The sequence below is a fragment of the Rhinopithecus roxellana genome, chromosome 8 (genome assembly GCF_007565055.1).
Source record: "Rhinopithecus roxellana isolate Shanxi Qingling chromosome 8, ASM756505v1, whole genome shotgun sequence".
Lineage (NCBI taxonomy): Eukaryota > Metazoa > Chordata > Mammalia > Primates > Cercopithecidae > Rhinopithecus > Rhinopithecus roxellana.
This window is the reverse complement of record NC_044556.1, coordinates 115,638,907-115,660,220: the sequence shown is the minus strand read 5'-3', so window position 1 is coordinate 115,660,220 and position 21,314 is coordinate 115,638,907. Positions and strand designations below refer to the sequence as shown.

Sequence of the window (21,314 nt, the reverse complement as noted above, 5' to 3'; positions counted from 1 at the left end):
GGACCGAGTGCAGGACATGCTTGTGTACTCTTGGCTATTCTGTTTAGTACTTCATGACAAACAGTAGCTCATAGTGCACAGGGCATGGACTTTGGCATGGGTCCATCAGTTGCTCTGCTCTTACCATCTATGTGATCTTGAGCTGGTGACTTCATCTCTCCATACCTCAGGAAAATAACGGTAACAATGACCATCTGACCTTGTTGTCAGGCACATTAGTCCAGGAGGAAATGTGTATAAAGCTGGGCACAAGGCTGGGCACTTGGGATGGACCCACTGGGTGGTGGCCACCTCTATGTGGCCAGGCTTATATGATGAACCATTGGTTGTGCTGCTAAATATTTATATTTCATGTAAAGGAAAGAACATGGACTTTGGGAAGCTGTGCTACTTACCAGTTGTGTGATCTCAGTCAGTTGTTCAACTTGTTCAGGCCTCAAATTTTCACAGTAAAATAATATCAATATTATAGGATTGCTGTGATAACTACGAGATGGAGTGTGAAGATGGGCCATGGACACATTCCATTAATGTTAGTTCTTATCATTGTCTTATATGTTTTTCCATTTGATTAATATTAATCTTCACTTCCACTTAAATTGTTTGCTCTTTAGGAGAGATCTTAAATCATGTATTCCTTGTATCCATCCCTCCAGCACTTAGTTTGGGGACATAGTAGGTACTTATTAAACACGAGTTGGCTTACTTTTGGGGTAGGCTTTCTTGGTATTTAGATGCATCCAACAACTTTTCTAGATTTTGTTCTACCCCATCCTGCTGAGCTCAAGGAGTCATCCTCGGGCTGGTGAAGTGGGAAGGGACCAACCTGTGAAATGGCTAGCAGAGATTTTATTTATTTTACTAGTAGGTTTCAATCTCTATGACAGCTCCAAGGTGGTGGGATGGGGAGGGCAAGAGAGAAAGCAGGGAGCCTGGGGGAGGCACATAAGATAGTGGTCTCTGGCAACTAAATAAGCTGAGGGAACTCCTGGACCGAGCTCGTCTAGGTTGGAAAAATCTGCCTGCTGACTTCCACCCTAGTCCCGGCCTCGTCCTCGTCCTCTTCGCTTGACTTGCGGCGGGTGTTCTGGTAGAGCACAGCACACACACCTGTGAGCCAGGCAGCCACAGTTCCTGCGGCGAAGATGCCGAAGCCGATGAGCAGCAGGAAGAAGTAGTCTTTGTGGTCCAGGTGCGTGATGCACATGTACCGGAGTGGGTTCCCCACCCGGGTGATGGGCCACCCTGTCAGCTCTGTGGGCTCCACACATGTGGCATTTAGATCATCTAAGAAGAAAAACACAGCAGGCAGGGTGCTGAAACAGCATGACTCCCAGGGTCCTAAGGCCAAAGGAGATCTGGAGGGGCCATCTGGACCCTCACTGCTCCAAGTGTGGTCTGAGGGCCAGCAGCATCGACATCACCTGGACCTTGTTAGAAATGCAGAATCTCAGGACCCACCTGTGACCTCCTGAATCCGAATCTGCATCTCAACGAGACCTTCAGGGTATCTGTTGCACATTGGAGTTTGAGAAGTACTGGGCCTGGACTGTTCCTTGTCCCCAGGCTTTGCTGCATTCAGGCCGTGAAAATGCTTCTTAAGAATGCTCAAGGAAGGAGAGGCCACAACAGGGGTGGGGAGGTTGAAAGGTTAAGCAAGATTGCCATGAAGTATTGACATCTCTCTGTTCTTTACCAGTCACCTCCTTCTTGCCCCTTCCTTGTGTCCATCCCAACTTTCCCTTCACCTTGTCCCTTTCTCTTTAGCAGTAGCTGAGTCCAACCTGGGACCACTAGCACCCGCCAAGAGCATTGCAAGCCACTCAACTCTAGGAAGGGACAAGATTCTCTTGAAATGTTTACTGTGTGTTCTACCCGCTCACCACTTCCCCACCCCCCGCCCCTGAACAAGTCAGGGGAGCCCAGGGTAAACAGGTTGCCAATAGGGAAAGCAGTTCTGCTTCTCAGAGGTGATGTTGGCCATCACTGGCTGATTATGTTATCGACATGAGTCTTCAGTCATTCTTAGCAGCTGACTCAGCTTCCTGGCTACTTCTCTGAGCACCTCCCCATGTGTAATGCCATGGCCTTCACTATATAACAGAGAGAAAAGTGGGCTCTGGAGCTAGACAGGCCAGGCTTCTAATCCAGACTCTGTTACTTGCTAATTTTGTAAACTTCAGCAGGATACTGAATTCTTTCTCTGAATTCCATTTCCTCATCTTACCAGTGCAAAGAATGACACTTCTCAGGGTAGGTGAGAGAACGTACTGACACAGGTAAGAAGGCACAAGTGATTGTGCCTCAAGCACGGAATCCTTGGAGCCCTATCACTGCCCCTGCATTTTTCTAACTCCATATACTCTGCCATGCTGAGGCTGAGTGCTTGTGTGAGATGCTCAGGTGAATGTATCCAGCACACGCTAGATCATTGAGCTCCAGCTCAGCACCGAGGCCAGAGCTCGAGACAACCACAATCAATATTATAATAGCAGCCAGTATTTGCTAAGTGCTTACTATGCACTAAGTGAATTACAAATATCTCATTTAATTCTAATAATAACCTTGATACACATAATATTATTTTCCTTGTCTTACAAATAAGGAAACTGAGACTCAGGAGATCCCATAACTTGAAGGTTGTAGATAACTGCAGAATCTAGATAGAAGACAGAAGACAGAAAGACAGTGTGAGCTTGTTTTGCTTAAGTGGGATTTGCAAACAGGAGCTATTGTGGAGAGGAGTTTCCTCTAAACTTCAGGGCAGGAACTGCCTGACTAGTGAAAACATCACTATCCTTGGTGACCCAGGATGTTAGGAAAATCAGGTTCAGTTAGGGAAATCCTAATGGGGGCTGGAAGCAGCATTCAAAGAAAAAGTACAGAAGTAAGTTGGCTGGGGAGAAGGCATTTGGGATTATGGGTGGCTGGAAAGAGCTGTCCTCTTCACCTGAACACCATTACCTGCCTCTTGCTTCTGTATCAATGCACCTACAGCAAAGTCATTTTGTTTTGTTCAGGAAGATGGCCTGAAGTGTGTAATGCTGTTTAGGACTCAAGCTCAGAAAAAGTTGTAGACACAAGAGGGGAAGCCAGTGCAGGAACTGTGTTGTATCCACTGTTTGTAATGATTACAGAGGAAGAGAGAGGAAGAAGCCTCTCTCTAGACTGAGTATGGGATGGTGGCCCTCAGGGCAAACCTGCCCCACCAGAGAGCTCTCAAGTAGAGGGAAAGGAGTTGAGGGCTGAAGTCGCAGGAACGCAATTATGCCTCAGTACCTCTTTCTAGTCAGCCTGGCTTGAGGACCTCTGTGGCTTTGCCCAGGAGGCCTGAGCATGGGGCTCCCATGAGCTGGGGAGGCGCCTGGAAGCTCTCCAAGAATTCTATCGAGAGAGAGCTCAGGTCACCTGCCCAAACTGTGGAAGACATGAATCTTCAAAGAAAGTATATTTGAAAAAGGAAAACATGGGATTCGGAGGGTCTGGGATGTGTCTAGGGGGGTTTATCTCATTCTATTTTTAAAAAGATTGGGCTTTCAAATTGCAGCTTGGGCGGCAGGGATGAGACTAAACATCACACACGTTTCCCCATTTTGGAGCATTAACTTTGAAAGGAGCAATTAGGCAGTGATTTTAATGCATTGTTAGGCTGCTAAGTGAGGGATGTGGGTGGCTTTGTTGGGAGGGAGGCCTGGGTTTCTCTCCCGTTGAATTATCTCCCCCTCTTCCCAGTCGCAGTGACTGCCAAGATTTAGGCTCTCCCCTCCCCGGCTCCCTATCTCCATTGTTTCCCTTTCCCAGCTCAGGGCCATTTCACACACTTCTGCCAAATTGCCTTCCCCAAGTACAGCTCTTCCTGGTCACACTCTGGCTCAAAACCCTCCTCTGACCTCCTGTGAACCTCAGAATAACACCCAGACCATTTGGTCTGGCATTCAGAGCCCCTCAGCATCTACCCCTTCTCCCCTTCTCTCCTTGCTTCTCAGCACTGCTGGTAACCTTTGCTCCAATCAAATTAAACTACATACTATGCCTTGATTACACCTCACCCTTGCCCTCATCTGTAGTTACTTTGTTACACTGCTCCTTTTGTATCAAATGCCTCATACTCCTAGTTTTGCAGGATCATATTCTTCCCATCTTTTAAGATCTAACTTAAATGCGTCTATTCCAAGGAGAGCTTCCTCAACCACCCCGTCCTCAGAGCTTGGAGGACATGTGATTGTTCCCACTTGTGAACTCATCCCTAGCATTTCCATGTGTCATTCTTAAGTACCTATCACATTTTATCTTGCACGATGGTTATTTACAATGTGCATCCTTTCTCCCCTACTAGGTAGACTTTTAGCTCTTAAAGGTATAAACCATGTCTGATCATTATTGTTCTGGTTAATAAGAGCTATCATTCATTGACCGAATTGTGTAATTTGTAAAATTGAGGGATGTTCTGGTATTTTTTTTTAAAATTATGAGATTCTAGGTTAATCCTACTGTTTTGGTTTAATTCTATAAAAACACTCTGTAATTTTGATCCTTTGAAATTTCTTGAGAATTTGCTATATGGCTGAATGTAAGGTCAATTTTTGTACATTTTCCATGTGCTACAAAAATATTATACAGTAGAACCTCTAATAACGTTGTTTCATTCTCTGTCATTTTGTTACAATATTAATGAGAAAAAAATATTCCCAGCCAGGGCCACTGTTTGTATGCAGTGTGTGCATGCTCCCCATGTCTGGACAGGTTTTCTCCAGGTGCCCTGGTTTCTGCCCACATCTCAAAGATGTGCATATTAGGTGAACTGGCGTGTCTAGATTGGGCCAGTGTGAGTATGTTCGAGTGTGTGTATGTGTGGCCCCCAGTGGAATGGCGTCCTGGCCAGGGCTGCTTCCCACCTTACACCCTGAGCTGCCAAGATAGGCTCCAGCCACTTGCAGCCCTGAACTGAAATAATTAGGCAAATATTATTTTACTTGTGTGTATGAATCTTTCTTAAATGTATGTATGTTTCATATTTCAATGCTAAATATCAGAAGTATTTTTTGATCTTTGTGTAGAAGTTTGGTGATATTTTTGTGACTAGAAATAAGCTTTAGAAACTTAACTCTTGCTTATATCAATTAGCCTGCGGTAGAATTGGTTTTATGTCATTCTGCTTAAAGTGGCAGTTTCCAAGAACCTATGGATATTAAGTGAGGACTTATTGTATTCTTTGTTGAGTACATTGTTCTATGCATGTCAGTTAGGTTGTGGTGGTGTACTGATCTTCTATACCCTTATTGACTTTTTATTTATAAACATCTATTGTCTCTTAGTTATTATTAGACTATTGTCTACTAGTCCCTGTAACTATGTAAAATTACCAGTTTTTACTGTGCGCTGGTCCGCTCCATATAGTTCTTTCAAGTTTTGCTTCACATTTTTTTTTTTTTTTTTTTTTTTTTTGAGATGGAGTTTCCCTCTTGTTGCCCAGGCTGGAGTGTAGTGGTGCGATCTTGGCTCACTGCAACCTCTGCCTCCCAGGTTCAAGTGGTTCTCCTGCCTCAGCCTCCTAAGTAGCTGAGATTACAGGCATGCGCCACCACGCCCAGCTAATATTTGTATTTTTAATAGAGATGGGGTTCCACTATGTTGGCCAGGCTGGTCTTGAACTCCTGACCTTAGGTGATCCACCTGCCTCGGCCTCCCAAAGTGCTGGGATTACAGGTGTGAACTACCACACCTGGCCTTCCCTTTACAAATTTTAAAGCTGTGTTATTAGGTGCATACAAAGTTATAATTGTTACGTCTTCCTGGTAGAATTATCCTTCTAATATTGAACAATATCTCTCATTATCTCTAGTAATGCTTCTTGCCTTAAAGTTTACTTTGTTTAACATTACTATGGCTGCATTGAAATTCTTTTGGTTAGTGTTTGCATTGTGTATCTTCTTCCGTCCTTTTACTTTTATCTTTCTATGTTCTTATATGTAAGGTATATTTTTGTAAGCAGTATGTAGCTGGGTTTTGTTTTTCATCCAAGCTAGCAAACTTTGTATTTTAATAAGCCCATTGACATTTAATGTAATTACTGATATATTTGGATTTATATCTAGTATCTATTTTTTTCATTTGTCTCCTTATTTCATGTCCTTTTTCTAACCCTTTGTTGCCTCCTTTTTTTAAAAAAATCATTTAACTTCCTTTTCTTTAGCTTATTAACCATACCTTCTTTTCCTATTCTAGTATGGTGACTTTAGAAGTTTTATACCCATCTACTGATCCTGGAGTGCCTGACATGTGCTAGGCACTATATGAGATGCTTTACAAAATTAAACTCTAAGCTCTACTCTTGATCACCCCACAGGGCAGTTTTAATCATTCCCATGCTATGGAATGAATAAACTACACATCAATTCTTCCTTCTCTGGCTTTCTTGATTTCCTTGCCTCTCACACAGGGCGTCAGCAAGTACTGTTGTACATGCTGTGCACTGCACAACTCCAGGAGGTTCCATTCATTTTATAGACAGGTGACCCAGCTTTATGACACCACTTTACTCAGCCTCACTCCAGTGGCCCAGGGCATTAACTACAGATGTCATTAATATTGACCTTCTTATTTCAAACACTTCCTAAGGAAATATAGACCACCATCTGGTTTATTTCTGTACACAGTATCTTGCTCAAAGGCATAAAACCTCTTTGTCAGAATCAGATGCATGGAACAACTATAGTGTCTGGGGCCTGGAACCACACCTGTTAGTATAGCAGCCCAGGAGACCTCCCTTTCAGAAAATAGTCTTGAACCCTCTGGTTATAAGAGGAACTGCTTCTTTTCTCTGTCTTCCGGAGGGACCCCAGTTCTGCCCAGGGCTCTGCTGCAGGTTCCCAGTGACTTGGTGTCCCCAAAGAAGTCAGGCCATGGGCAGGTTGCTCTGAGCCCCTGTGGCAGCTTGCTCAGGAACCTTCTGGGCTGACTGGAGGGGTGAGCATCTAGGCGGTGGCAATGGAAAGCAAGAGGGTGGAATCTGAAGGTACTGCAATTACCTCTCAGTGAGTAAATTATGTTTCTGTCAGCTTAAGCACCTTGTCAAGCACTTTGTCAACTTCTACCCTGGACCTAGAGAAAAGCCTAATTCCCTCATGTTTTCTTTTAGGCCCCAGTCCACCCAAATATCAGTAGATGTACAGTGTTTTGCCTTCTATTTTTTTTGCAAGGTAAATTATGTTTTTGTCAAGGAAATTGATTTGCCACCTATTCATGTGTCTGACTCCACTCATTAGATTACAGATACTATGAGGATAAGGATTTTTTGTCTGTTTTGTTCACTGACGTTTATCAGGATGCTAGAGCTCAGGGTGTATTTGTTGAATGAATTGATTGCTATTCAAACTCCTTGGGCTCACTGTCCCTGACATAATGCTCCGGTGGAGGAAAGGGAACCTGAGTGGTAGAATACCATACGTGGGTCAGCTGACCTTGAACTGCCTCAGACACTCTACACTGGGTGAGTAGCAATCCCTGTGAGAGTCTGGGGAGGTTCAGTGAGCTAAGTGAAGCTCCAAGGAGGCAGGAATGGATGCTCTCTAGGACCAAATGGAGATATAAGCCTTGAACTGGGAAGGGCACCTCCTCTGTCCTGTGAGACCAAAGAGAAGGAAACGAGGGTAAGAGTATGAGGACAAACTGCTACAGACATGATATCGAAAGGTAATTATTATTATTTCCAAATTACTTTTTGAGAACTGTTTGAGAGCAGAGACGCTTTTTCTGAACCCTTGTATCCTTAGTTCCTGGCACGCAGTAGGTGCTCAATAAATGTATGTTGAATGCAAGGGTGGATTATTGGTCTGATCTCCTATAGTACTTTTAAAAGTCTGATGTCTTTGGCCTGTTGTTTAGGACCGGTTCCCCAAACAGAATTCGAAGGGATCACTATTATATATTCTGTTGTACTACGGGTGCCCAGAGGAGATGATTCCCTAGAAGGAAACCTAGGTTGGGCAATATGGCTGCTCCAGAACACCAAAGCCAACTGGCCAGCAAGGCCCCCTTCTCAGATCCTCATGCACAAACCTATGAGAATTTCAAGCCCTGGCACTGTCTTCTACCTTTGCCTTTGTGGAGCTCCACTTACTTATTGCCCAGCTGTCATCCAATGATGGCATAAGCCAGGGGTCAGCAAACTACAACCTGTGGGCCAAATCCAGCCTGCTGTTTTGTAAACAAAGTTTTATTGGAACACAGTTTTCCCATCCTTTTACTTATTTTCTAATGCTGCCTTCACCTTAATGGCAATGTTGAGTAGGTGCAATGAAAACCCACAAGGCCTAGAATATTTACTGTTGACCCTTTCTGGAAAGCATGTGTTGACTCCTGGTCTAATCTATCCTAGGCACCTTAAAACCTTAAGGATTTGTGTTATATGGGCTTGTGCAAAGTACAATTCTTATCTGGTATTCACAATTTCCCCCCATTGTGTATACAGTCTATGGATTTTTAAAGGTTAAAAGTGATTCATAGACTCATGGAACATGTAGACGAGACCTTGACGTTCAGCAAGTTCAACCCGATGATGCCTGTGCTTTACAGGTGTTTTAGGTTATAGAACTGGTCTTGTGTATAACCGGTTGCATGTGGGCATGATTCAGAGGCAAGAAGCTTTCTTTTTCTCATAATTCCGTCTCATGGGCTTATCAGTACCCATAACTCTGTCAGTGGGAGATGAAACCTTTCATTTCACCAATAAAATAACACTCAAAGTGTAACGTTTTCTGAAAAAGAAGCAAATGATTTAATCCCTACTCAGGGGTAGCCCCCTGCTACCACCTTTTGGTGGGGTGAGGGGAACAAGCTGCATGATGGGGCTGGGGGCTGGGATCAGGTTCTTCTTGGAAGTTAAAAATTAAATTTTTTTCCTTCTAGTTTCTTCTCAGTTTGGCCTAAAGATGAGCCTGCTTAAGAACTACCCATCTGCTCAGAAAAATCCAGAGGGCAGACAGTTGTCCTCATGGATAACAAACCATTATGAAACCCCAGGAGCCGAAGGGCACCATCATTCACCAGTCCACCAGGCAGAAACACCAGGCAGAAACTGTTTGCTTCCTCTTTCACATTCCAAGTTCAGATCATAAGGAAACCCTGCTAGTCCTACCTTCAAAATGTGTCCCGATTCTTACCTCTTCTCATCACCTGGACCATTGCCCTGGTCCCGGCCAGTGTCCTCTTTTGCCTGAACTGTGTTGGCCTCTGAATGTGTGTCCTTGCTTTTTCCTACAATCTCTGTCTGGAGACAGCAGTGGGAGCAATTTGTAATTACAGATCCTGTCACTTCCCTATTCAAAATCCTTCCATGACTTACTATCACACTTAGAATAAAATCAAAAGCCTCTCCATGTCCTATCTACCCTATGTGACCTGGCCTTCGTAATTTTCTATCTCATTCTTCCCTTTCTCCTTTTCCTTCACTCTGCTCCAGCCATATTCCCTTTCTAATATGTCAAACTCATTCCAGCCCAAGGCCTTTGTGTTCGCTCTCCCCTTGGTCTAGAAAGAGCTTCTTCCTCCTCATGTAATATTTCCATGACTTCTCTCTCACTTTATTTCAGTTCTCTGCTCAAAATCACCTTTGTGGGCCCACTGAGCCTGAAGTATCTGCCTTGTTCTCAATCTCAGGCACACACTTCTCTTCCCTTCTCTTATTTTCCTCCATGGCACTTGTTGTTATTTGACATTATGTCATATGTCAATTTATTTATTGTCTTCTTCTCCCACTAGAATGTAAGCTTCATGAGAGCATGTTTGTTTCTGTTCACACCAGTATGCCCCGTGCCTGGCCAAGGTGCTGGCGTCTGATTGGTGCTCAGTAACTGTCAGTGAATGCATGCACTCAGATCTCAGTCTGGGCTCCTTACCCCTTTGTAAATGTCAAATAGGGATAACAATGCCTGTGCCTCACCTCAGCCAAATGCTGTGACCAAAACATCTTGACTGTTAGAAGAAAATGCGTTGAAAATTACAAGGGTTTGTCTAACATGACTTTAATTCCAGTCTTAACTATGTTTTAATTGGATGCATCAGGTTTTTAGTTATTCTCTTATTTGGGTTGAGGAGAAGGCCAAATTCACCTGTGTGATCAAAAAAGCTATCATTGGCCAGGTGCAGTGGCTCACGCCTCCCAGCACTTTGGAAGGCCAAGGTGGGCGGATCACTTGAGGTCAGACCAGCCTGGCCAATATGGCAAAATCCATCTCTACTAAAAATAAAAACTTTAGCTAAGCATGGTGGCACATGCTTATAGTCCCAGCTCCTGGGGATGCTGAGGATCACCCCAGCCCGGTAAGTCGAGGCTGCAGTGAGCTGGGATTGCACCACTGCACTCCAGCCTAGGTGACAGAGTAGCAAGAGTGTGCCTCCAAAAAAAAAAAAAAACCAACAACTATCATTGCATATGGACCATGCAGCAGATTAGGTGTTTTTTAATGACATCATCTTGGAAGAGTTAACACTCCCCTCAAGAGCTCCAGCACCCCTAAGTTGAACTCCTTGCCTCTGCTCACCCTGTTTGTTTCTGCAAACCCACACTGCTCTACGCCTTCTCCACGTCTCATGTGACAATCAGAATCACCACCAGGCAAAGAATTTGTAACAACGACAGCTAGCATTAATTGAACATTTACTGTGTGTAGTTCTAAAATCTTCATGTGGATTTTTTCATTTAATTATCATAACTTGAGGTAATAGGCACTATTTTATCTGCATTTTGCAGATGAGAACTTGGGTTGGATGGAGACAGTTGCCCACAGTCAAGTAGTTGGCAAGTGACAGAAGCAGGATGAAAAGCCAGGTGACCTGCATCCAGAGCCCACCTTAGTGTTGCCTGCTCAACTAGGATGTGAGTATCTCAAGGACAATGGATATTTTATAGTTGCCTAATTGGATTGGTGTTATGGAAGCATCATAGAAAATATTACATGAAACTGTATACTTTATAGATATATAGTCATTCTTTGTTTTTTACCTCACTGAAAGAGAAATACAGGCACCAATTGGGCCACTCAATTGTATTTGTCCCCCATCTATATATCACAATCACCCCCATCTATGTTTACCCTTGCCTCCTTCTCTGCAGTCCCAGAGGGCAGAGGAGGTGCCACTCCTCTTTCAAGGATTACCCCTCCATTTGGTTCTGGAGACCATCCATCCACTCCTGTCCCCTTGGGAACTTTACCCCACAAATGACTTCCCCTCTCTCCTGTATCTTTGTCCTTTTTCTCTGCATCGACTCTTTCCATCAGCAGATAAACACATTTCTTTTCTCCTAAAAAAGCAGATTTCTTTTCTCCTAAAAATCCTCCTTCTTCATTTGTTTTCTCTCCAACTAGCACCCTATTCCCTTCAGTCCACAGCCATGCTTTCTAGAAGAGTAGTTTACATGGTTTACTCCTTCTTGTCTTTGATGTTCAGTTCATAGCCCATCATGGATAGGTGTTCACTCCCATCATGCCAGTGGAACTGCCTAAGACATCAGAGATCTCCGGTGCTAAACCTGATGGACAGTTTTCTGTCCTTATCTGACCTGCTCCCACTTTTTGGAACTCTTTGGCTTCCATGAATTTATCCCGTTCTAATTTCCTTTGTCTGGGGGCTCCTGCTGTCCTACATGGGTTGCTCTTCCTTACTTGACCCATTGGTATGTTGCATTCCCCAAAGCTTCTGTACTTGGCCCTTATCCTCATTTGAAACTCTTTTTCCTGATTGATCTTATATTCTGTTAGGTTTTAATGATCACTAGTGAGTTGATGATCCCCAAATATATGTATATTTTATGCCCTGTTCTCTATTCTGAATTTCAGGTCAGAACATCCAAATGCCTAGTGTTTAACAGGGACTTCTCACTCAATAAGGTCAAGACGGGACTGGGCTTCTCCCCTGACTTCCTCACTGCCCTCCTCCAAGTGTGTTTATGTCAGCAAAGCCCCCACACTGTCCAAGTCAAAGTCTTGGGAGCTACCATTGATTTTTTCCCTTTCCTATTTTTTCTGTATCTCATTCATTCACTCAGGAAACACTAGTTGAGCATTTTCTCCGTGTCAGGCCTGTGCTTGTTTCCGAAGATTCGGATCTGCTCTCAGAGAGCTTCCAGTCTCTCAGGGAAGACAAATGTTAAACGAATACACATTTATTAATTAGAATTGTGCCAGAAGTTACAAAGGGTGCACAAGAAACTATGAGAAGAGCTAGTTCAGTCCCAAATCCTGTTGCTTCTGCCTTCTAAATGATTCCTTCTCAAATGTCTACACCTCTCCTCCTCACTGTTGCTATAGGCTGCCATACTGTCCGGCTTGAACGCCTACAGAAGCTTCCTTCCTAGCTCTACCTCCAGCTTGCTTGCCTCCCAAGACTTCTTAGGATATATTGCATGTTCCCCAAAAAACCATTCAAGGCCCTTCCTAGCTGGGCCCCCATCCTTTTCTCTAGCTGCCTCCATCCTTTGCAGGATTACCTCCAGGATGAGGAGCTCTTCACCTTTAAAGATGAGGAAACTGAGGTTGGCTGCTTTGGCCAGATTTGCACTGCTGTTTTCCAGAGTCCTGAGTGATACTGGGTGACCTGAGGGGCCAGGTGTAGAGATCTGGCATTTCTGAGCTTGGAGTGACCTTCGATCACCTACTCTCAGGGATCCCAATTGGCCTGCATCAGGGAGTGTGTCAGCATCACCCAGGGGTTCCTAAATGTCCCATGCTTGCTGCTCCTATCCCTTCTCAGCTTTTCTGGGTGGCTTAGGGATCACTGACTCAGCTGCACCGCTCTCAGACCCCTCCTTGCCCTCGGGAGGCTGCTCTTCTGGCTTTCAACAGCCTTGGAAGGCTTGGAACTGCTGGTTGCCCAGGCTTTCTTTCTTTTTTTTTTTTTTTTTTTTTTTGCCTTTGATCTTTATTTTAATTTCCCTGATGGAGGACATGGGTAAGCATTGATAGTGGAATAACGTGAGGACCTGAATTCATTCTGGAAATCTAAGTTTGGGCACAGTTGTGGATGACTTTGTACTTGGTAGGTTGAAATGGGGCCATTATCCCATTACAGCAGTCTTGAATACAGGATGATATAACCTCATCATGAAACTAAGATGTTCTCTGCTCAAAACGCCCTCAAAATGACTTGGACCTGAAGCAGCACATGACTCAACCCATCTGCTCCCTGCAGATGGCCCTGAGTGGCTTTGTCCACTGCCTCTGCAGCACCCTTGCTCAAGCTCCTCTGATGTATGGGCCCCACCATCAGGCTCATTTAGGACTGGCTAAGGCTATCAGAGCTGACACAGAGGGGACTCTCTGTCCTCAGACCGCCCCACTCTGGCCCCTGGTAGCCTGTCACTTTCTGAATTCTCACTGTTTCTGGTTGTTCCCTGTCAAATTGCAAGTGTTCCCTGAGGGGATATTTCAAAACATTAGGCATTAGCATCTCAGTGCAAATTGATTCATTTACTAATTGGAACAGCCACGGAAGGTCCAGAACGCAAGCCACGGTTCTAGGGTTTCTGAAAAGTGGCCTAAGGACCACTGGCATGAAGAGTTGACTGAATCAGAACCTTAGGGCATAGGACCTGGGATTCTTGTGCTCGTTAGAGTTTGAGAAGCACTGTTTGAGCAGGTCTGGCCTGGGAGGAAAGTTTGGGGCAATGAGTTCCTTGGGGTGGAGGCATTGTTTTAGTGAAGTTGAGGGTGCTTAATATAGGACTTGGGAGAGTGCAGGAGTTAGAGGCATCTGCTTCTTAATTGAACTTCCTAATTATATGATGTAGCCCTCATCACTGGGAACACCTCCACCTCAGCACTTGCCATTATGCACTTGCTCACCTGGGACCCCGCCTGCTGAGCACTGTTCTCCTTCTCACCTCCTGTGCACTTATCTTTCTATTTAGGTCCATAGGCTACCAGCTATAAGAGGCCTTTGAGGATATCTAACCCAAATCCTTTATTTTAAGGACAAGAAAAGTGACTCTTGAAGAAGGAAAGTGACTTTCCCCATATCACATAGTAGCATTTCTGGGATCAGGACAGGGCCTCCTGGCTTTTAATTCTATTTTCTGTCTCTTGTATCCTAGATTATCTTATTCAAGACAAAAATTATGACTTTTTTCTCTGTGAAACAGCCACTCCAGCATTATAATGCAATGTTGGGACATAATGAATATACAATAAATGTTTCAGAGTTAAATGGATCATGATGTGCCTGACAGCAAAGAAATATCGTGGCATCAGGGAAAAACATTGAACTTGGATGTCAAGATATCTCTGTGCTGGGCTTTTCTCTATAGCCACTTACCTGTAACTCTGGATTCTAAAGTTGTAGCTTAAACATCCTATGTTAAAAGGCTACCCTGACCAGTATGGTAGCCACTAGCCTTAGGTTGCTATTTAAATGTATTGAAATAAAATAAAATAAAATAAATTCAGTTCATTTGTTCGAGTCAAATTTCAAGAGCTCAATGGCCACATGCGGCTAGAGACTACTGTATCGGGCACCATATATGTAGACTATTTACCCTGTTGCAGAAACTTCTGTTGGATAGCATTAGAGCAGACTTTGCCGGTAGAGAGGAATGGGATGTATGAGGCCAGGTTTTGTATGTTTCAGAGCTTAGAGTTTGAGTGAATTTTCGAGAGCATCCTGAAAGCCATTTGACCCTATCCCCTGAGGGAAATCAAATATCGTGGGAAGAACTCAATGACCACTCTCACCTTCAAGTATCATTAATGACTGGAAAATAACAGTTCTGGCCAGGAATTAGTCCTCCCACTTGCTAACCTGGGCCAGAAAGGAAATGGAACGTGTGGGTCTGTTTTCAGTCTGTATTGATCAGGGCTCAGTAGAGCACCCTGGCAAGGGACACGTTACAACACACCTCCATTTCTGCTGTAACTTTTGTGTTTAAAAAGTGACGACATTAACTCTTTGGTAACTGAATACTTTTCAGTACATCTGGTGAGTATGCCATTGGAGAGTTTCTTTTGATTCAGAACTTTGATTATAGTGCCAAATCTCTTGCCAACTTGAGAAAGTTTTGATATTCTTGTTCAGTGTAGCCTTATGATAAAATAAAGTGAATGAAACACTTGGCTTCCTCTACAACCCCTCTATAGGGGATGTCCTTAGCAAAAATGTGACACAGAAGAAGCATATGATACTGCCCTCATGTCTTTTATTTTAAGACCTCTGCACTTCCTTCTTGCACTTCTGTTTCCTTCAAGGTTCTCCACTGCTGCAGAATTAATCTTAGCTAATCAAATTCCCAAGAATTAACTCCCCCTGATGTGAGAGCTGATAAAGGCTTAAGGACACTTGTGTTATTCTTCCCAGGAGTTCATGTATTTTTGCAGGTTCTACAAGATCATAACACATACTTGGGACCCAAAAGGATGAACCTTTAGTGGCTAATTTCAGATTGGTGGTAGGAAGTGGATAGGGACACACTGGGGCAAAAGTATTTATTACTCAGTTATACCATGTAGGTGACGTCTTTCTCCTGAGGCTAGTGAAAGTTGCCTACTTCTAACATCCCCAGAATGTTGCCTACACATCCACACCTGCCTCTGGAAGTGGAGCTTGTCTTTCGGTAGAGCTTTGGTTCTAGATTCAGGTAACTCAGGAACAGGTACCCTGCTGCTGCTGGTCTAGCCCCAGGTCTCATGGCCCAGGCTGAGACAAAGCCTTGATTTGAGCTTCTGCTTTTGTTGACTAGGGTCTGAACACCCATGTTCTTAACTTACCTAATAATACCCAACTCAGAATGTGACATAGACTTGTCCTGTCCCTCCAGGATTCTCTTTGCCCCATTTTTGTTTGGGTTAGAGTCTTAGAAGCAGCGCCCACCTTCCTACATCCTATCTATATTCCTGCCTGCATCTCTATAGTCATGTTTCTAGACAGGGTGCATTGTCCTTTAACACCACATATGCTGAGCCTTCCTGAAGTCCACTGCTTATCTAGGGGAACACTTGACTGCTTTCTGCTATTCTACTCTCTTAGTATCCTGTACCTTTCCTCATCTACCAACCATTTGTTTTTTGATTGCTTGTAGTGTGTCAAGCTTAAATGCTAATGGCACTTCATAAATGTTCTCATTTCATTTTATGACAGCCCTAGGAATGTTGGTTCTGTTATTATCCTTGTCTTCAAGATGAGGAGATTAAAGTTCAGAGAAGTTAAGTAACTTATCTTATATCCTGCAGCTAGTCAGCATGAGGGCTAGGATTGTAACCCATTGATTTTATTCCAGAACCTGAGCTCTTAACACTGGGCTCTGCTGCCTGAGGGTGGCTGTCCTTCATCACCTGGAGGACAAGTGGCTGCCCCCAAGTGCCTGTCACCCCAGTAGGCACATGCTGGCCTCATTTGTCATCCCTGTTTTGTTCTGTTATGCCCAACTAAACTATGGCACAGATATGGCGCAGATGACCCAGAGTTACGTGAGTCTCCATATGCAGCCCTAGGTTTCTTGGTTAGATACCTTCATGAGCACTTGTTTGGCACATAGTAGGCACTCAATAAGTATTTAAATAGATGAATGGATGAACTGAATTGTAGCATGGAAGTCCTTTAGTTCACTGCACTGCTTTTCAAGGAATACATGTGCATTCTTATATTGTCCTTAATATTACACTACAGTGAAAATTTCCCAGGGCTAAGGTTCAGTATTTCCCTGGGTCTAAAATGAGCCTGTTTGTGAAGTGGATTCTGTTCTATAAACAACCAGATTACTCAGCTTATTTCATAGAAATCTTCCTATTTCCTGAAACATGGATATATGCGGAGAGATACATGGGCTCCATGCTAGAATATGTCAAAGATCACCATTTTGATAACAAATGTGGTATAAATAGGTGGGCTTAAGTTTGAGACTTCACTAAGAATGTTTGCCAACAGCAAAGATATTTCCACCTAGCACAGACCATGAATCATCATATGAAAGTCAAAAGAATTAAATACCTTTCCTTACATTGAGGTTTGGCTAGAGGTCAAGAGAAGCAGCCAATGAATTTTACTGTAAGGGTGTTCAACTTTATGGGTATGCATGTATCTGTTCATGTATGTGGGTGTGAACCTGTACATTTATATATGTGTATGTAATATGCGGGTGGGTATGTAAGTAGGTATGTATGTATAAATGGTATATATGTGCGGGTATGTAAGTATGTATGTATATATGGTATGAACATATGTATACATGGTATATACAAACCTTTGTGTTTGCATATGTGTATGTATGTATTTGTGTTTTCATGTGTGTTTGTGTGCATATTTGTGATTGCATGTGTGTATGGGAAGGGAGAACCAGACTGATTAAGGCCCAAATGAGAGCAAATGCTAAGGTTAGATTCACCCTTTTGGAGTTGGGGTAGACTGGGGTGAAACCTGGGTTTGCAAGGGAAGTACAGGCATATCAACGACTTTATGATGGTTAGTGCTTATTATCCAATGAAAATGATCTTGAGTCAGTTCCAAGTGGCAGCCAGATAGAAAATAAAGCTGAAGTTTAGATGCTGTAGCCATATGTTTATAATATGACTTGTATTTATAACTAAATTCACTTACAGGATGATAGTTATGTAATTTGAGGATTTATGAGATAGTATAGTCTTGTGGAAAAAGACCTGCATTTGAAATCAAGCGGTTCAAATCACTTTCTTGCCATTTATCAACTGTGTGATTTGGGGTGGGTCAGTCTATTTTCTCATCCAAGGATAGGGTTAAAAATATCAATCCTAGTCTCTTCCATAGGCTGAGGGCACAAGTTTAAGTGTTGGTGTGACACTCACACTGAAGAAAATGAGGTACCATATGTGGAAAAATGGAGGGAGATGAGCAAATTAGCAGTGGTGGGTGCATGTGTGGGGTCCCACGACTGGGGGATGAAAGCTTTCTCTACCTCACAAAACAGACTCTTCATTCATGAGGAGCTTATAAGCTTGACAAGATAGACATTCCTTTCTGATGTCTTGGAAAATATGCAGTGAAAAAGATCTACTTTATAATCCCATTCAACTGTGGATTGAACTGAAGAGTCAAAGAGTCCAAAGTGGTCAGCCTGAAAATTCTGAGAAGATACAAGTGTGCAAGCAGAAATTTGATGAAGGGAGATGGAGTGGGAGGTGAAATGGTAGGCTTAGGTGCTGGGGTGGAAGCCAAGCTATGTTACTCTTGTCATCTGGGATGGGACGTCCCACTTGCAACCTGATAGGCTCTACTCAAGGAAAAGTGCATATATGGTGGGGAGGGGCAAGAGAAGATGACACCCTTCCATAGGCTAATTTACAGGAACATGGACAGGGAGAATCCCTTTATGGACCACAGGTCATGCATGAGGATGATTAATATTGAACATCTTTGATAATGCTTTCTAGACACTATCACAGTTTTGGAGAAAAGTAGAAAACATTATCTCTGGCTCCTAGAGATGGTGTTATAGAAAGGCAAGGCCACCTACCCCAGATAACTGCTTCTGCCTTCTAGTCCTGTTGGAAGAGGGTCTGACAAAGTTAGTTTGTTTTGATTTATTCTAACAACTCAAGATGAGGTATCTGGCAGTAGGGTCAGGTGTCTAAGGCACAACATTTAAGGACTGGACTGACTCACAATGTCTCATTCTCAGTGCACTCGCTCTCAGTGCCTCCTTAAATTTTGCCTCCTAAAAGCCCTGCTTGCCTCATCCCAGTCCAGATTCTGCCAGGAGGACTTTTTGAGACACACCCATTGGGAGGCCAGGAGGGCACGTTTTTTTACTTGCTGTCACCACTTGGTTCTCTCTCCCTCAGTTCTCCTTGAAGTCTGTCATTCTGGCCAGGATTATTCCTAGCATATTGCCACCTGGGCAGGACTTCATGGTGGAAGCTTTAGCAGGAATTTTATGAACCTGCATCTATGAAAACATTTCCAAAGGCAAACACCCAGGGAAGGGAGAAAAGACATGGTTTTGACAGGATTTGATTTTCTACCCAGAGTCCAATTTTGTCGGATTACATCAGTGGCTCCAGACTTTCTGTGAGGGGTTATTTCTCGTTTTTCTGAAGCTCTGACTTTCCTGGGTAAAAGTGCTATTATTGGTGGAGAGAAGAATTGGAGGGTAAGGATGAGACAGTAAAGTCCCTAAGATAAAGAAGGAATGAAGCACAGGCGCCATGGCAGGCCGGGTGAGGACAGCGGGTAGAGTGGTGGCAAGGAGCTTGGAAATCTCCCAGGTAAGAGTTGAGCATCTACCTGTAAGACTAGAATCTCTCTGCTTGACACAGTGAGCACTGGGACCCTTTCTCCATTGATTCATGCCATTCTCTCCTTCCGTAGCAGGCCAGCATCTTCAAAACAAAGCAGCTATCAAAAGCCCTGTCTTCCTTCTTCCCTCCCTCTCTCACTGTCTGGGTAGCTCATGTGCCCCTCCTTCCATCTGCATATTAAACTTTCCCTTCTATATATATCATACTCCTATTGAATTATCTACTGCTTATGAATGACTGAATTTACTTTTTGATCCTGGAAAAATTCAGTTGCTGAATTAAACAGATTAAAACAGTTTACCAACAGAATACAGTGTCCCTATATTACCTTGTTATTTTGCAATTACTTTATCACTTCTACACACATCATATATTTGATGCAACTCTGTACCTCAGGTAATATTATTGTCCCCACTTTATGGATTAGAAAACTGAGGCTCAGAGAAATGGTGATATTTTCAAGGGTAGCCAACTGATAAGTGCTAGTTTGGGACCAGAACTCAGCTCTTTGAATTCCTATTTCAGAACTCTTTCTTATTGCTACTCCAGGCAACCCAAGGGTGGGTCCTGCAGAGTAATAAGAATGCATTCAATCAGCTTCACCCAACTTTTTCTCCCATTCTGACCATCTTTTGAGTTCACCTTTTCTGGAGCCACTTCAATCACATCCTCTTCCCCACACCCGATCAAGCCCTCACCTGAGGGGTCCATATGGGACACTATTAAGAAGATGGCGAAGTCCAGGAAAGAGCAGTTGCACTTCCAGGGGTTTCCACTCAGAAACAGGGTCTCCAGAACAGGGAGGTGGTGTAAGGCAGCACTGTCCAGGGTCTGCAAGCCGGTATTTCTGAGGTCCAGGTACCTCAAAGAGGTGGTGTTGGCAAAGGTGAACTTGTGAAGCGATAACAGGTGAGGGTTGTTGGCAATGTTCAGCTGCACCAGGTTGCTGAGGACCGAGAAAGTGAATGGGGAGATCGAGGTTAGGTTGTTGGAGCTGAGGTCAAGGTAGATGAGTTTGAAGACCCCGATGAAGGTATAATCCATCAACTCTCGAATCCAGTTGTTCTGACAGTCCAAATAAACAAGGTCACTGAGGAGTCCTAGATGCATTGCTGGCAAACTAGTGATTCTGTTCTTGTTCAGGAACAGCCTCCGGGTGTTCAGGGGTATGTCAAGGGGGTATTCGGTTAACTGCTTCGCTGTGCAGATTACTTCTTGGGCTTGACACAGACAATTATTTGGACACTTTGACCCTGATACCAGCCCCATTCCAAAGGAAAAGAGTAACCACCCGGGGCCAGGGCCTGAAGCAAGGGACATAGTAAGAAGCCACAACCACCCTCCTTCCACCTTCCTGCGGGCTCTGTCCCTCTGATCCGAAGGCTGCCGGTGGAGGGTGGGGTGGAGGAGGGGTGCTGGAAAGAACTGTAACACTTTAGCTTTGTGCAGAGCAATTTTCCATTACAGGAGGACTGAACAGAAATTGAAACGCGAGGCTCAATGCCCTGCCACCCAGCTTGGTGGCTCTGCCTCTCGCTCCCAGACTGCTGCTGGAAGCTTGCCCACTTGGCAGCTTTGAAAGGTCTCACCCTTTCCCTGCATTTGCAAGTGAAGGGGAGCCAGGGGAGAGCCACATGACAATGAGGTTGCCTAGTGGACACCTTTGTGATGTCAGCAGCCTCCAGAGACTGCCTGGCTGAGGGAAAGAGATTCCTCACCTCTCCTTCTGGGTGGTGTGGGGGTGTTTTATGTGTCTTGGTAAGCCAGCTGGAACTCCCTGGGGGAGTTGGGGCCTCATGGGTAGGAGCCTGCAGCATGCATGTGTTGGGGACCAGGCTGGGTTCAGTGTGTGGATGTGTATAGTATCTGTACCCCCTCCCCATGGAGCTGTAGTGGAAGATTAGGTGACACTGGACCCCCTAATCTGCAGGCCATGGAGGGAACACAGGACATCTCCAGGCCAACTCCTTTTCTTAGGGATGAGCAGAGTGACTTGCTTGAGGTCAGTTCTTAGCATGGGTCTTTTCTTGGGTATAGATTTGGATAGGTGCCAGTTTT

At 44.1% G+C, this 21,314-nt stretch overlaps 1 protein-coding gene across 1 annotated transcript; it reads right to left on the bottom strand.

Annotated features, from left to right (window-relative positions):
* Positions 1-834: 834 nt before the first annotated feature.
* Positions 835-20,576, bottom strand: LRRC52 (leucine rich repeat containing 52). The gene is made up of 2 exons (XM_010373366.2): positions 19,955-20,576; positions 835-1,287 (listed from the first exon to the last, which is right to left on the bottom strand). Exons 1-2 carry the CDS (start codon positions 20,574-20,576, stop codon positions 1,004-1,006), a joined length of 906 nt encoding a protein of 301 aa, XP_010371668.2. The 3' UTR covers positions 835-1,003.
* Between the last annotated feature and the right edge of the window lie 738 nt (positions 20,577-21,314).

Bases quoted from the DNA above. Each gene is read 5' to 3' on its own strand.
- LRRC52 (XM_010373366.2), bottom strand. From the start codon at position 20,576: ATGTCCCTTGCTTCAGGCCCTGGCCCCGGGTGGTTACTCTTTTCCTTT. The intron at 1,288-19,954 runs GTGAGGGCTTGA...TTTTCTTCTTAG, and splicing joins GTCCCATATGGACCCCTCAG to ATGATCTAAATGCCACATGT.